We start from the raw sequence: 16,645 nt of genomic DNA on the forward strand, positions 1-16,645 counted from the left end.
CGCCACCGCTGTCGACTGCGATTTATATACAACTTATTTCGCTTTATTCTGTAAACTTAATTGTGCGAGTATTATTGGTATTTTTAAATATTGTATTACATTCAGATATTTTTGTTCAATTACAATGATAAATTTGTTACTCGCTTTCTGCAGTTGTAACTTTTCGTAATTTGTTAATCTGTGTATGTATTTTATATATATATATATATATATATTTTAATTAATCCAATTAATTTTTCAGAATTAATAAAATTACAAAAACTATACAAAATTTGTCCTCATATTTTTTTAAATAGATTTATTATCGTAAAATTGTAATAATATAATATACAAACAAAATAATAATATACATTCTATAAAATAATATACAATCTATCCAAATAATCTGCTAATCTAGATTATTTTATGCACAGAATACAAATCCATTGGTTTGGAAATCCATTGGTAAATTGCATCATTACTTCATTAGGTGTGCCTAAAAGAAAAAAGTGATGAAACTATTAGTGATTAGATAAATAGTTATTGAATTATTGTAATAGTTATAGAATTATAACTATTACCTCTTCACTTTTAAATAAGGTTTGAAGACTGTACTATCGGTGAAAACAATTCGCTTTAAGAAAAATAATAACAAATTTCCATATTAATAAAGTTAAACATATTTTAAAAACTGAAATTTTCAGGATGTTGTGCTTCCAATAATATATTTATTCTAAACTAAAAACAAGAATATGATCATTCAAAGAAGAAAGGACTGGTCAATGAATAGAAAAATTGGTTGACTATATAAATCTTGTCAGATAAAACTGATGGGGGTATATAATAAAATTGTAATTTTCTGCATAACTGCAGAAAGTTTCAATTTATTTTAAGAAGACTTATAGGAGTAGAAGAAAATTATAAATAAAGAGTACAGATTGTTCTCATCCATTTCTTCATTACTGCATAACTTTTCTAAAAGATAAGAATAAGTTTTACTTGTTATATAAGTACTTTATCAACTTTCCTGACAAAAATTTAATTGTTTTTATTTAAATCCTACTTTAAATCTATGTAAAAGTAAGAAATAATTTTTGAATTGAATTGTATTTTAACAGCACCAATAATGTTAATACAGTTTTATGTTTCAAGTGATCACATTATGGTAAAAGAATTGAGAAAAAAATTCTGTTGTAAAAAAAAAAAAATTCACGTAATAAATGCTCTTAGGAAGTCTTATAATTTAAAAAAAAATTTTTACATTATATGTAACGCTAAGAAAAAATAAATAACTATAAAAATTTCTCGAAACTGATATGCTAATTAATCTGTGATTTATGACACGGGTTTTTCATCATATTTTGCCCAACTTTCAACCGATTTGCTTGAAAGTATTTTTTTTTTTTTTTAATCAGCAAACTATGTTTTATAAACGCAAATAATAAAAAAATTCGCTAATAAAAAACGCGGTAGAAATGCGCAAAAAAATTCTGCAATTAAATTATCGTAATTTTTGTACGGCTTCAATTTTTTTGTTGTTACAGGCATAAAAATATCCAATCGTAACTTTTTTTTTGTCAGAATCTGTTAAATCTCGTTAACATACTGTAATGTTTTGAAATTTTTTTCACAAGAAGGTAGCATAAGACTATGAAGGGAGGCAATCAGATACCAACATATTTTCGCGGAGGGCTAAGAAGCATTGTGATGAGAGAAGGTTAAATGATGCCAATATCTTTAGTGAGACTGCAGGGATATTTGTGGCCAGCGGAATCCATGAGCTACTATGATTTCCTGTAGGAAACAGGTACACCCTCATGACCTCTGCCCTCAGTACGATGGTTGCATCTTTTGCAGACATAGCTGCGAAGACACTTCATTATGGGGCAGAGGTGAGTCTTCTGCAGACAAAGTATTAATCTTTCCTGTAATACATGTTAATGGATTTTTCTTCCTGTAATAGGATTTCAATAGCCTCACAGCAAGAATGAAGACCACAAAACATTTCACTGAAAATTTTTTGCCATAAAAATAATTTTTCTTGTTATATATAGCATCTTTGTGTAGCATATGTATCAAATACAATACAGTTTTTCTTTTTAGATTTCATAACTCTTAGGATGAGCTTTGGTTTTTAGATGTTTACTTTTTTTTTGAAGAAAAAAATTAAAATGGATGAAGCGTCCTTCATCTGCCACCACATTGTTATAGAGATCTTGAGATGGTGGAGAGGACTTCGAAGCCTGGGAGGACAGAGATGCCATCCCAGGTGATGTTTTTATTGATCTCTACATAGCGATCTTGGTTTTTTGCTGAGTAATTGTTTAATTGTTGCCGCAGTAAATTTATGTGATTGTGTAACAAGTGACATGGTTTTAGATAAAACACCATTAATCTTTCAGGCAAAAGTTACTTCTTGCCAGTACTCAAAGCTGCAATAATAATGTAAAGGACTTTACTTGTAACGACAAAGCTTCTACCAATTTGGTCAGTTCTTTACACGATGCACATTCTTTCTCTTTTTGTATATTGTTTGAGAGAACCTATATAAAACTAATACCAGGTTGTACAGGATTCCTCATGCAGATGGATTTTCTGTATTCCTGACGAGCCACAGGAAAGGGAACTTTCAGTTCTGTACAGATCTTCAAAATAATTTTTATTCTTTGTAAATGAGACATTCTCAAGACCTTGCAGTGTGGAATTTTACAATTTGCACATGTTTCTTCTTCAGTGCATGTGATGTCATATCCCTTACAACTGCAACATGCACAAACTTGTTCTTTCGTGCAACCACCTTTGTTGCCACCTAAACCTTGACACTGGATGCAGAATCTGGGGTTAGGTATATATGATCGTACACGAATAGAAAGGTAACCTACTTTTATTCTGTCAGGAATGATCAGACTTGAAAAAGTTAGAACTAACAAACATGGAGGTACATCAATACCATTCTCTCTTTTTCATAATTCTCTGGACTGTTCTGACTACCTGTGCTGACAACTCTTCTGTTATATCAGGTAACTCTACATCAGCCAAATCACAGCAAAATATCATATATGATGTTTATGAACATAAAAAAATAATAAATAAAATCCACAAATCTCTGCCTTTCATCCAGAGATCCCAGGTTCAAATTCTGGTTAGACCTTATATTTTTCATATGCGACAAAATTCAATTTCCATATTCCCACATAGTTTCTGTGGTGAATTAATTCATCAAGTTAAAAACAAAGATGATACTAAAAAGAAAACTATCTAACCTTAATAACTACTTTTTGTAATTTGACTGTACATCAGTACATAAAAATAAGCATTTCAAAACTTTTTAAATAAAACTTATTACTTTTTTATTTTGTTTAATGTATTTTGAGATGAATATTTAAATTTTAATACTTAGATTCAAGTTTTTTTTAATTTTATGAAGGTTTTTGTTATCTTTAAAACTAATGTTTTTCTGTCACATTTTGATTTGAATTTTTTTGAACAAGTTGAATTTTTAAAACTTTATTTGCTTTTTATTAAATTTATTTACACAGATTTTCTCAAAATTAAATTCTCTATAAATTTTGTTAGAATTTTTATTTTCTTATTGGCAATTTAACAAAGTTATTTAATGAAAACCTAACAGTTATTGAGGCCTGTTTTATTCAGTTTTTCAGTTCAAAAGATATAAGTAACCATAAAATCTGCTGCTTAATTTGGGTTCATAGCATCTTAGAATGATTTTACACTTGCGAGTAGAAAAAAAGGGCATAATGTTTACTAGTTATCACTTGAAAACAAAAGATTTCTGAACACAAGCCAATAGAAACAGTTTTGCTTACATTAATATCATAGATCAGCTCCAAAATTACAGCAATATGCATTTTGAAACTATATAATCCCTTCTGTTAAAAAGTTTTTCCAAGGTTATGGGGGGGGGGTCTTTAACATAAATAACAGAATCTTAATAATGTAAAAAGGATCTAATTTTATTTCATATCAAACAAAACTAAAATGGTATTTCTACCTTAAAAAAAATTCAGTTACACCAAACAATTTGCCAAATCCCTGTTGTGGAATGGTAGCATCTCTATCTTTTGAAAACAATAATTTGAAAACCACCACCATCATTTGAATACAAAGACATAATTATAATATTAATACTGTTAGGTAACAATATTTACCTTAATTTATAAATTTTTTATAAACAAAAATTTCTGAATGAAACTTTAATAAGAAGCTCAAAGACAACACAGGTTAAAAAAAAACTTTTTTTTCCATTTGTGCCAACTGGCAGAGAATACACTAATTCCTCCTCCCTATTCAAAAAATTAGCAAGGCACCTAGGCAAACATGTTTTTTGCAATATAAGTTTGTAAGAAATGATGTTCACTTTTTGACACACTCCTAAGATTATTTTTCCTTAAAAATTCTATGTATAATAATTCAAATTCTATTCATTTCTAATTGAGCTTAAAGACCAACATTTTTAAGTCAAGCAGCTATTAAATGGTGCCTAGTTTTATGAGTATTGTAAACTAATACTGTCTTAGACGTAATGTAGACAAGTATTATTTCTCAAAACAATTAAAATTACTGTTGTTTCTACAAATTAAGTTACATATTACAGAGAATTGTGATGATTGTTAGAAAATATGAAAGATTAGAATCTGAATTTCTATAAAATAACATAATTTTGTTACTTTTTTTTATCGGAGAATAAATGAATAAAATTTATTTTGCTTTTAAATGTATGGAGAAAGTCGAACAGCAGCTAAATATTTAAATGTGATGTACTATTATCTTTTATTTCGCTGAGAATAAAATTGACAAGACTAGTTTTATTTGGCTCAAGCTATTTCTCGTTTACCTTGTAGTTACATACAACCTTTTGTGGAGTTTACAACGTCGGTTATTCAGCAGTGTGTAGGATGTGAACAAAATGTTTTGTAACTGTTCTTTGTTAATAAAGTCAAATCAAAAATGAATTACAAAATAACATATTCATGTTTCTTTTCATGACTAAACCAAGATGTAAGCTCAAAGCTTGTGCATGAGAAAATGGGATGAAAATTTTGCACTATATGAAACAAGTCAGACCAGGATTCAAACTTGGGACAAGTTTCCTCATGAAAGGCTGAGATGCTAACATTAAGCCACAGAGATCAGCATAAGGCTTGCTTATAAACATTTTGAGAACGTAACATAAGTGAATGTAATTTAATAAATCATTTTCTTGATTCCTGTATCATCACACAAGATACTATTAATTTATATAAAAGATTTGGAGCAAACTGGTTCACTAGCTGATTACTTCTTGAATGGCCAACAATAGTAGTAAATGAAAAATATTTACAAGTTTCAGTTCAAGTAATTTTAAAGAAAAAACAAATTCAATTAACTAGGAAAAGAGCTAAAGTTTGAAGTGAATAACAACTACTGTAAAATTCTAAAACAAATTTAAGACCACATAAACCAAAGATTTTATGAACTCTTCAAGAAAATGATTCAGACCTACACTTGAAATTATATGAGGACTTTTACTTATATATCATAAAGAAAATACAGAAGTGATTTCTAAAATAAGTATTGTTGGGGCAATAACGAGACAAAAATTAAATGGGCACGTCAACTGCAACCATTATGCTAACTGGAATTACATGAATCCTCATCAAATCATTCAAGAAACAACAAATTTTTAAGGTATAGTAGACAGCTTGACATTATGGAATTTGTCCTTCCTTAATTCTTTGTAACGTGACTTCAGAAACTTATAACTGATCTAAGCTATTGTTATAGCAAGCTGACATACTCCTTAATCTGAAAATGTCATGTCTTTTATTTGACAACATGAACATACATTACTATACATATGTAAATTTGGATGCAAATTTCCTGAATACTAATTTTGTATAATAAACTGGTCAACAAGAAAAAAAAGAACTCCTACTAGCCCTTGCAACTTAACACCACACAGGTAAACTGTAAAAATCAAACTGTACATCAGTAGACCAAAAAATAATATAAACAACCTTAACACTAATATAAAAAAAAATTAAACAGATAAAGATACAAAGCCTATTTTTACTGCCTTGCATGAAGTAAAGGAAGTAGTAAACGTGAAAAATTTCAGTTTTCAGATTTCAACAGAAATATCCATTTTGACTATCTCTGAATCCATTTTAATTTAATAGTTTTGGCGTGACATCTGTACATGTTTATGTATCTCGCATAAGTCAAAAATGATTAGACATAGAAAGGTAAAATTTTGTATTTAGGCCTGTTGTAACATTTAGTTGTACACCTGTACTTTTGATTGCAATCGACTGGGCCAAAAATGTTTACACAGACAGATCTCTAAATAAAGTGGGTTTTCAATCTGGATTTGGATTTTTTTCTTAACTGCAGTAATAAGCCCTCGTTGAGAGCTTTTCAATGATATATCATAAGCAGGACTTATTTTCATTGTTTCCAGAGTTATAGCCAAATAAAATTTTAATTAATGAAATATCTGGATCTTACAAGGAGAAGGCACATCGGTTCAAATCTGACTTTATATACATTTATTTCTTTTAACTTTTTTTTTAACTTAAATATATTGATTTATTAATAATTATTAACCAGATTGTAAAAAAAATGTTTTAACAATAATAATTCAATAATAAAAAAAAAATCATAAGTTATTAGTGAAATAAAATTTTAAGTACGTTTCATTTTAATTCAAACATTTTTACAATCGGAGGTTAATAATTATTAATAAATCAATATATTTACATTAAAAAAAAGAAAAGAAAATATGTATATGAAATCTGAACATGGCATGGCTAATTTAATTTAGCAACTTAAAAAAAAAAAGGATTAATCTTAAAAACTTACCGTTCAGCATTGTACTATCAGGCATTTTCTGAAATAAAATAAAAACAATTATTTATTACATATTGAACATGAAGATTCATGGTATATATTCAATATTCTACACACTTGTCAGCACATCAAAGTGAAATCATTTACTGATATTACTGTTTCTAAGATAACTAGAAAGCTGAAATTTACATTTATTCCAAAGGGACTCCTTAGGAAAAATAAGCAAAAATTAAAACCATAAAGAAATTTAAATTAAACTTGGATTAAAAGTGGATTTAGCTATAAAAAATGGAAAAGCTGGAAACTAGAAACCTGGCAGATATGTACATAGTAATACTGTACTGTACAGTGTACAGATATGTACATAGTAATACAGTAGTACATAGTAATATTTATTATATTCACTCAGACTTGAATAAATGGAATGGAATTATTAGGAGAATATTCTCCTAATTTTTGAGTACTTTTATAGAGATTTCTGTTTGTTCAAGAAGAAATTTCTTTTAAATAATAAATTAATTAAAAATATAATTAAATCGTAGATACATATTATTAGTTGGTCATTGAAATAAATTATTTTGCTGTTATTACAACCCAAAGAGTAACACTGAAACTATATTTAAATAAAAATTATGCATTTTTAATAATTTAAATTTAATTTATATAGCCAGAAATCATGTTCAAATGTTTCATTATTGTTTTTCTTTCTGTAATTTTTAATCTTGAATGATTCAAATTTGAGATGTTTTATGAATTAAAAAATATGTGTTCATCTCTTCAATTCCCATATTATGAGCAACCTAACTTTATTTTTATTTATATTTACATATATACAGCTTATACTTGGCATATATATGTATATATACACACACACCAAGCTAGTTAGACAATATGTGACCAGCTTGGCGTCCTGTCTAACTTATTCTGCAACCTGATAGGTTGTAACCAAATGATGGTTAACTTGTTGCCCAAAATTCAGTGGCTACGTTACTATTACCATTTGACATGGATTTTTATAACATAATTAAATATTCTGTAATGCTGTGACTCTTAAAAAAATCCTCAAGTCTATCTTAGTAAACTTCACAATATATCATTTTAAAATGGTGCATCTAGCATCAAAATTGTTTATATACAATGGCATCTTTTCTTTTTTTTATAAAAACTGATCATGGTATGTATTTATTTGTAAAGCATGAAAGAATATATAAGAACTCCTGAATAGTATTGGAAGCACCCAGCCATGTGAACTATTACTTATTGACGCACAAACAATTTTTTTATTAATGTTAATTCTTTTATATTTAATCATTTGTTTATAACTAACGAAAATTATTTAATAAACTTATTTATTTATTCAAATATCTTTTAATTAATTATTTAAAAACAATCACTTTAAAAAAAAAATAAAAATAAAAAACCATATAATCAAAAACGTTTTGAAATGATAAACCTATCATGAATGGTGGGAAATTGCATTTGTTTTATCATATCTTGTACCATTGTATATAGTTGTATCATTGTCTCTGTTATATAAAAAGTAAGATTTCAATAACTAGTCTACATGCACACTGGCCAACAGTTTACAAGTATCAGCAATTAGTTACTGTGCATTGTTAAAACACCAAATAGCCACTTGTCCCATATTAAGAACATAGTTGCCAACAAGTTATTATCTTTCTATTATTTTTATGTGTAATACTTTTTTTATATTTACTGCTATTGATTTTGCATCACTACTACTGTTGCTAAGAAGAACTTTTCAAAATAAGGTATAAAAATAATCTGATTTACTTCCAACAGTTTAGCCTTCATGCCCACATACTTGAATGTCTGCTAAGTATTTTTGTAATTTGGAAAGTATCAGGCGTAATTATTTTTTAATTTTATTAGCAACTTTTAAAATTGGAGCTTACTGAATACAAGCAAACAACATCATGTATGTAAAGGAATGATGATCTCACAAGACCACTTGCTAATTTATTTAATGATAATTTATCTACTTGAACTTCAATAAGATCAACTGTATGCAGAACTATAAAAGAATAAAAAATAAAGTAAAGGATAACAGATGTAGAAATCCTGAGCCCATCGGGCCAACTTCGACTGGGCCAAAAATGTTTACACAGACAGACCTCTAAATAAAGTGGGTTTTCAATCTGGATTTGGAGTTTTTTCTTAACTGCAGTAATAAGCCCTCGTTGAGAGCTTTTCAATGATATATCATAAGCAGGACTTATTTTCATTGTTTCCAGAGTTATAGCCAAATAAAATTTTAATTAATGAAATATCTGGATCTTACAAGGAGAAGGCACATCGGTTCAAATCTGACTTTATATACATTTATTTCTTTTAACTTTTTTTTTAACTTAAATATATTGATTTATTAATAATTATTAACCAGATTGTAAAAAAAATGTTTTAACAATAATAATTCAATAATAAAAAAAAAATCATAAGTTATTAGTGAAATAAAATTTTAAGTACGTTTCATTTTAATTCAAACATTTTTACAATCGGAGGTTAATAATTATTAATAAATCAATATATTTACATTAAAAAAAAGAAAAGAAAATATGTATATGAAATCTGAACATGGCATGGCTAATTTAATTTAGCAACTTAAAAAAAAAAAGGATTAATCTTAAAAACTTACCGTTCAGCATTGTACTATCAGGCATTTTCTGAAATAAAATAAAAACAATTATTTATTACATATTGAACATGAAGATTCATGGTATATATTCAATATTCTACACACTTGTCAGCACATCAAAGTGAAATCATTTACTGATATTACTGTTTCTAAGATAACTAGAAAGCTGAAATTTACATTTATTCCAAAGGGACTCCTTAGGAAAAATAAGCAAAAATTAAAACCATAAAGAAATTTAAATTAAACTTGGATTAAAAGTGGATTTAGCTATAAAAAATGGAAAAGCTGGAAACTAGAAACCTGGCAGATATGTACATAGTAATACTGTACTGTACAGTGTACAGATATGTACATAGTAATACAGTAGTACATAGTAATATTTATTATATTCACTCAGACTTGAATAAATGGAATGGAATTATTAGGAGAATATTCTCCTAATTTTTGAGTACTTTTATAGAGATTTCTGTTTGTTCAAGAAGAAATTTCTTTTAAATAATAAATTAATTAAAAATATAATTAAATCGTAGATACATATTATTAGTTGGTCATTGAAATAAATTATTTTGCTGTTATTACAACCCAAAGAGTAACACTGAAACTATATTTAAATAAAAATTATGCATTTTTAATAATTTAAATTTAATTTATATAGCCAGAAATCATGTTCAAATGTTTCATTATTGTTTTTCTTTCTGTAATTTTTAATCTTGAATGATTCAAATTTGAGATGTTTTATGAATTAAAAAATATGTGTTCATCTCTTCAATTCCCATATTATGAGCAACCTAACTTTATTTTTATTTATATTTACATATATACAGCTTATACTTGGCATATATATGTATATATACACACACACCAAGCTAGTTAGACAATATGTGACCAGCTTGGCGTCCTGTCTAACTTATTCTGCAACCTGATAGGTTGTAACCAAATGATGGTTAACTTGTTGCCCAAAATTCAGTGGCTACGTTACTATTACCATTTGACATGGATTTTTATAACATAATTAAATATTCTGTAATGCTGTGACTCTTAAAAAAATCCTCAAGTCTATCTTAGTAAACTTCACAATATATCATTTTAAAATGGTGCATCTAGCATCAAAATTGTTTATATACAATGGCATCTTTTCTTTTTTTTATAAAAACTGATCATGGTATGTATTTATTTGTAAAGCATGAAAGAATATATAAGAACTCCTGAATAGTATTGGAAGCACCCAGCCATGTGAACTATTACTTATTGACGCACAAACAATTTTTTTATTAATGTTAATTCTTTTATATTTAATCATTTGTTTATAACTAACGAAAATTATTTAATAAACTTATTTATTTATTCAAATATCTTTTAATTAATTATTTAAAAACAATCACTTTAAAAAAAAAATAAAAATAAAAAACCATATAATCAAAAACGTTTTGAAATGATAAACCTATCATGAATGGTGGGAAATTGCATTTGTTTTATCATATCTTGTACCATTGTATATAGTTGTATCATTGTCTCTGTTATATAAAAAGTAAGATTTCAATAACTAGTCTACATGCACACTGGCCAACAGTTTACAAGTATCAGCAATTAGTTACTGTGCATTGTTAAAACACCAAATAGCCACTTGTCCCATATTAAGAACATAGTTGCCAACAAGTTATTATCTTTCTATTATTTTTATGTGTAATACTTTTTTTATATTTACTGCTATTGATTTTGCATCACTACTACTGTTGCTAAGAAGAACTTTTCAAAATAAGGTATAAAAATAATCTGATTTACTTCCAACAGTTTAGCCTTCATGCCCACATACTTGAATGTCTGCTAAGTATTTTTGTAATTTGGAAAGTATCAGGTGCAATTATTTTTTAATTTTATTAGCAACTTTTAAAATTGGAGCTTACTGAATACAAGCAAACAACTTCATGTATGTAAAGGAATGATGATCTCACAAGACCACTTGCTAATTTATTTAATGATAATTTATCTACTTGAACTTCAATAAGATCAACTGTATGGAGAACTATAAAAGAATAAAAAATAAAGTAAAGGATAACAGATGTAGAAATCCTGAGCCCATCGGGCTGGTCTAGTGGTTAACTCATCATCGCAAATCAGCTGATTTTGAAGTTGAGAGTTTTAAGGTTCATATCCTAGTAAAGGCAGTTACTTTTATACGAATTTGAACACTATCAATACCACTCATCACATGGTAGTATTTGAATACCACACATCTCAGGAATGGTCAACCTGAGACTGTACAAGATTACACTTCATTTACATTCATACATATCATCCTTATTCATCCTCTAAAGTAATACCTTACATTAGTTCCAGAGGAAACAGAAAAAAAGAGAGTTATGTAAGTCCTGAAAGTGCTACTGATGAAATTTCACTAGTCATGAAGTAATTTTTTTTGAAAAGTGAAATCCAAAAAGTTAAAAATCTATAAGAGAAGGTCCACAGGAGCATGATAATAATTGATTATCAGTTCATTAAGAATTGCATTAAAACCATTTTAAATCCCATAAAATTTTTATGTCAATCAGAAATTATTTTGACTGAATTTTATGACCTAATGATGGAAAAGCTGATAATGATCCACGATAATTTTCCATATGTGGGGAATACATTGCAGATCAAGTAATTAAAACAGTCCCTCATGATATTAATGAACCTCAAGACAAAATTTATCAAGAGGCTCATGAAATCCCACAAAATGAAATGGTAACTGCAGTTTTAAGTTTTTACAACCATCCAGTACATTGTCAGGGTACACAAGGAAGGCATGAAGCATGTCTAGTAAAGATTTATACAAGTTCATAAAAATCTCTTGCAAAACTAGAAAATTCTTTTGTAATTTCATGAACATTCAAGTTCAATAATTCAATTTTAATCTTTTAATGTGTTTCTTGTAATAAATAATCTGTAATGTTGTCTTTCTTTAATAAATGCGTATTACTGTTTTCTAATGAATAATTTCATTTTACAACAAAGGGTTGTGTCACAACCCTTCTAATTCCATTTAAAACGTTTTGAGTTGCTCCCTTCCATAAGAGCTTGAGTTATTGTAGTTTCATAAAAAAAACAAATATTGTTTTTGAAGGTAGGAGCAGTTGCTAAATTATTTTTTTTTTTATTTTGAACTGTTTGAAAGTTATTTTATGGTTTTTATAATTGTATTAACCCTCAAATAAATGAACCTACAAACTCTATCAGAAATTTCATTATAAAATCCATAAATAAGATTGCACCTCTGTCATAATAAAAATATAAAATGCTAAATGTTAAAAAAAATTATATACTTACGTGATCATTATCATTAAGGTGTGTAACAATTATTTCTATCATATTACAATACAAAGCAGCTAATGTATCCTGAAAAATAACATTCTAAGTTAGTAAGAAGTAGAAAAACCAGTGGCTGAGATTATTCACAGTAGTAAAAGTGTGAGGTTAGTTGAATTATTTTTGTGTGCAGATCATGCAGAGCAGCACCTACTGAATGATATGATCAGGAAAACCTCTTTGGCCTTATTTTCTATACAACTTTAGTCATTTAGTTACAAATTTTAATGAGGAAGACAAGATGAATGAAACATTATATAAGTAAGAGTGTAGAAAATGAAAGCATGGATAATTATAATAATACATTAAAGTAAGATTACAAATCCATCAATGATTGTTTAATGTATAAACAAAATTCAATCAATAAACACAATATCTGAAATAATTTGCATCATTAATTTAATTTGATGTTATCATTAAACTGTAATGATAACATCAATATAGCTAACCCTGATTCAGAATATTTTTACAATTATATTTACTCTAACCCTAAATAATTCAAATGTAAGTAGCTTGAATTTACAATACTTAAAGTTTATGATTAGTCTAAACCAGCACTGTCCAACCTTTTTACAACTAGGGGTGCATCTGAATGATTACAAAGGCTGTGGGGGTGCCATGATTCATTTTGACTATCTCCACACTACTGCTGCTACTAACAAAATCAATAATTGTAATTTATAATAACGACCAAAAACATTTGAAACAGAAATTAATTATATTTACTCGCCACATAATTAATGTGAAATTTGATACTGCACGCTTGCTGCAAATTGAGGAAAATTTGGTGTGTAGCTGGAACAAGCTGCTCTTAAAGCATCAAGATGGGAGTTTGTCAGGCATGATCAGTACTTGTTTTTGATGATATTTATTGATGAAAATGCAACTTCACAAAGATATGTTGAACCAAAGCATGAATACATTTTCAGTACAACACTAAGTAAAGTTACTATTTTAACATGTTTATAGAACGCACTATTTAAACATGTCTTCTCCCCTAGTTTGTCCAAGAAATGGCAACAGTTTGAAAACTCTTCCTTTATTGTAAAACCACAGAAAACCATTCTAATAGGTACACACAATTCAGCAACATCAGACATGTGAGTACTTTTAACAATCTTCAGTGAAAAATATTCACATACTTGCAAATCCTGACATAATTGGGATTTCAAATTATTAGAAATATGTTTGCACCAAGCCTAACAAAAAATTCACTGTCTTTTAAAACTGTTAGGTTTAAATTTATTAACAACTGACCAGAAATGACCCTCATTAGTTTAACTAACTGTTTGAAATATCAGTGTCTTTGTGAATAATGCAACATTTGCTCAAAAAAAAAAAAAAAACATCTGTTTTAAATATGACAGTTTCAAATTTATTACAAAGAACGCTAAGAACTTGAGTGAAGGGCAGACCAACAGATGAGTGACAATTAGGTAGCTTGTTCTATCAAGCTAGACCCCCTGCTAGGAGGATCTCTTTATACCTACTTATACTATTACAAATATAGGAAATGAATTTGTCAACAACAATGACAAAGAAATGAACACATATTAAAAAGGTCGCCAGCAGAATTACTTCTGTTGAACTACTGGAAAATATAACGGCTAAAATGTACTTTTTATATCATTTTTAAGATGTAAAAATTGGCAAATGGGTGCGGGTGTCAGAAGATGAAACGAAGGGCACCATGGCGCCTGCAGGCCTCGATTGGACAGGGCTGGTCTCAACAGTAACATATAACACTTTTGGTTGATTGTAACATTAAAATACTGGCACAAAAAACATAGAAACCGAAAATAAATGATGGCAGTACTGATTATTATTATATTCACAAATTTCACCACTAAATAAAAATAAAAAATTACAAACAGAAAGCTCTTAATCTTAGCCTAGTCCAAAGTTTTTACAATTTGTTTCTGAAATTGCAAAGCTGGCAAGTGATTATATAATTCAACGCCAATTTCATATGCTCCTTTTTGTTAAGGCAAGAATATTAGTTTTTAAAATGTGATGTCATATTGTCATCATATAGACTTAGTAAATTTCAATTTATCCAGGTTACACTTGACATATATATCATACTAGTAAATAGAAGACAATTAGAGTATTTTAAAATGACAATTTATAACATTTTTTATAATTTGAATATTTTATCCTTTATTTCCCTATGATAAATATCAAAAGAAAACAAGGAATGAACAAAGACAAAACTGAGATGAGTGAAGCTGTATCTACAGCCAACTTCAGCTTCCTGAGTAGGAAACATGCAGAGCATATTTTAGACGTGCTTGTATATGTGGTTTCTGACTCAACTTTTTATTCTTTGAGTAATAACATAAAAATAACATAGTCTTTAGGAAGGTATTGGAGAAACTGTTAAAGAAAAGACTGGTTGCAGCAATGAATCAGGCAGGTAGCTTATCACCCAGCCAGTATGGTTTCTGGTAGGGTTGGTCGACCCTAGATGCAGTCCAAGAGATTGTTGAAGCAGGGCGGCGAGCAGAAGACCACAATCACCACAATTTTTTGCACCGTGTGGTCCTTCTTGTTACGTTGGATGTGAAACACACATTCAATTCTGCACGGTGGATCAATATGATTCAGGCCCTGGAATAGTTGTTCCATGTGGTTCGATACTTCCTCAGAATGGTGAATGCTTATCTGAGGAATTGTGGTCTCATCTATGAGACCGTGGCAGGCTGGTGTAGGACCGCAATCACACCAGGAGCACAGGGTTCAATTTTTGGCCCCACCCTTTGGAACACCATGATGGTTTCCTGAGGCTGGAGATGCCTGAAGAATCGGCCTTGGTTGGGTACGCTTACCACGTTGTACTACTTGTCACAAACCACAACATAGAATGCGCCCAACTGAGGCTCAGCTGGGCCATGCACAGTCAGTGCCTGGCTGGACGACCAAGGGTTGTCTCTCGCCCTCATCCCAACCCCATAGGGGAAGACACCCACCTTATGATGCTTCTGGTCACTATACCACCCCCCTTCCTAGTCCTGATGGGCTTTAACAGGAGTGTCTAGCCCTCAGCAAAACAGAGATCATGGTTCTAACAAAGAAGCATTTCAACATCCTCCCCCCTGTGGGTTGGGGACAAGATTGTAGAGACCAAACTGGCCGCAAAATACCTCGGTATGATGGCGGACCGAAAACTCAGCTTCGCTGAGCAGTTTCGGAGCTGCTGACAAAGCTGTGACAGCTATAACCGCTCTCAGCCTGCTCATGGCAAATGTCAACAAACCGAAGGCCAGCAGACGGTGATTATTGATGTCCATGGTGTATTCTGTCCTGTTGAAACCGAAAGCGGCTCGTGCAAGTGCAATGCACCACTACCTTGGGAGTCGCTTCCGTGTTCAAACAGTTTCCAAGCCTGCCGTATTGGTGGTCACCGGCATAATACCCAGTGCTCTTTTGGCAAGAGCGCCAGGCAGCCGGCAGGAGGGATGGACAAGCAAAGACTGGGAGACCATCGCCAAAGAGGAACCGCATGTTTCTCGCATGGTAAGGGACCTGGGACCAAGAGACAATAGAATGATTGACAGCAAGGCCTATCCCTCTGGTCAGCCCATGGGCAGAGCAGCAGCATGGAGAGGTGGAATACTATATGAACCAGTTTTAATGGGTCAGGGGTACTTCCACACTTATCTCCATGTCGAAATTTCGCCTAATTAAGGTCTTATTTTTCTTAGGCACAATTGGTAAAAATTAAAACAAAGTATTTCCAGTAAAGATTTTGCAAAATCGGACCCCCACCCCAAAAGCTGCTCTAAATAATTCAATGGCTAAGTGGGTATACTT

General features: G+C 29.8%; 1 protein-coding gene across 4 annotated transcripts in view; it reads right to left on the reverse strand.

Moving 5' to 3' along the window:
- Positions 1-281: 281 nt before the first annotated feature.
- The window catches only part of LOC142326690 (uncharacterized), a 31,978-nt gene continuing 15,614 nt past the window's right edge, over positions 282-16,645 (reverse strand). For 3 of the 4 annotated variants that reach the window (XM_075369314.1, XM_075369316.1, XM_075369315.1), the window contains exons 3-5: positions 12,794-12,862; positions 6,841-6,868; positions 282-475 (exon numbers count right to left, since the gene is read on the reverse strand). In XM_075369314.1, coding sequence (XP_075225429.1) covers positions 399-475; positions 6,841-6,868; positions 12,794-12,862 — 174 coding nt within the window. In that variant the 3' untranslated portion in view covers positions 282-398. Of the gene's footprint in view, positions 476-6,840; positions 6,869-9,484; positions 9,513-12,793; positions 12,863-16,645 lie in introns of all 4 variants that reach the window. The other variant, XM_075369317.1, reaches the window with a different exon arrangement.

This window comes from Lycorma delicatula, chromosome 6 (assembly GCF_047948215.1).
Source record: "Lycorma delicatula isolate Av1 chromosome 6, ASM4794821v1, whole genome shotgun sequence".
Classification (NCBI taxonomy): Eukaryota; Metazoa; Arthropoda; class Insecta; order Hemiptera; family Fulgoridae; genus Lycorma; species Lycorma delicatula.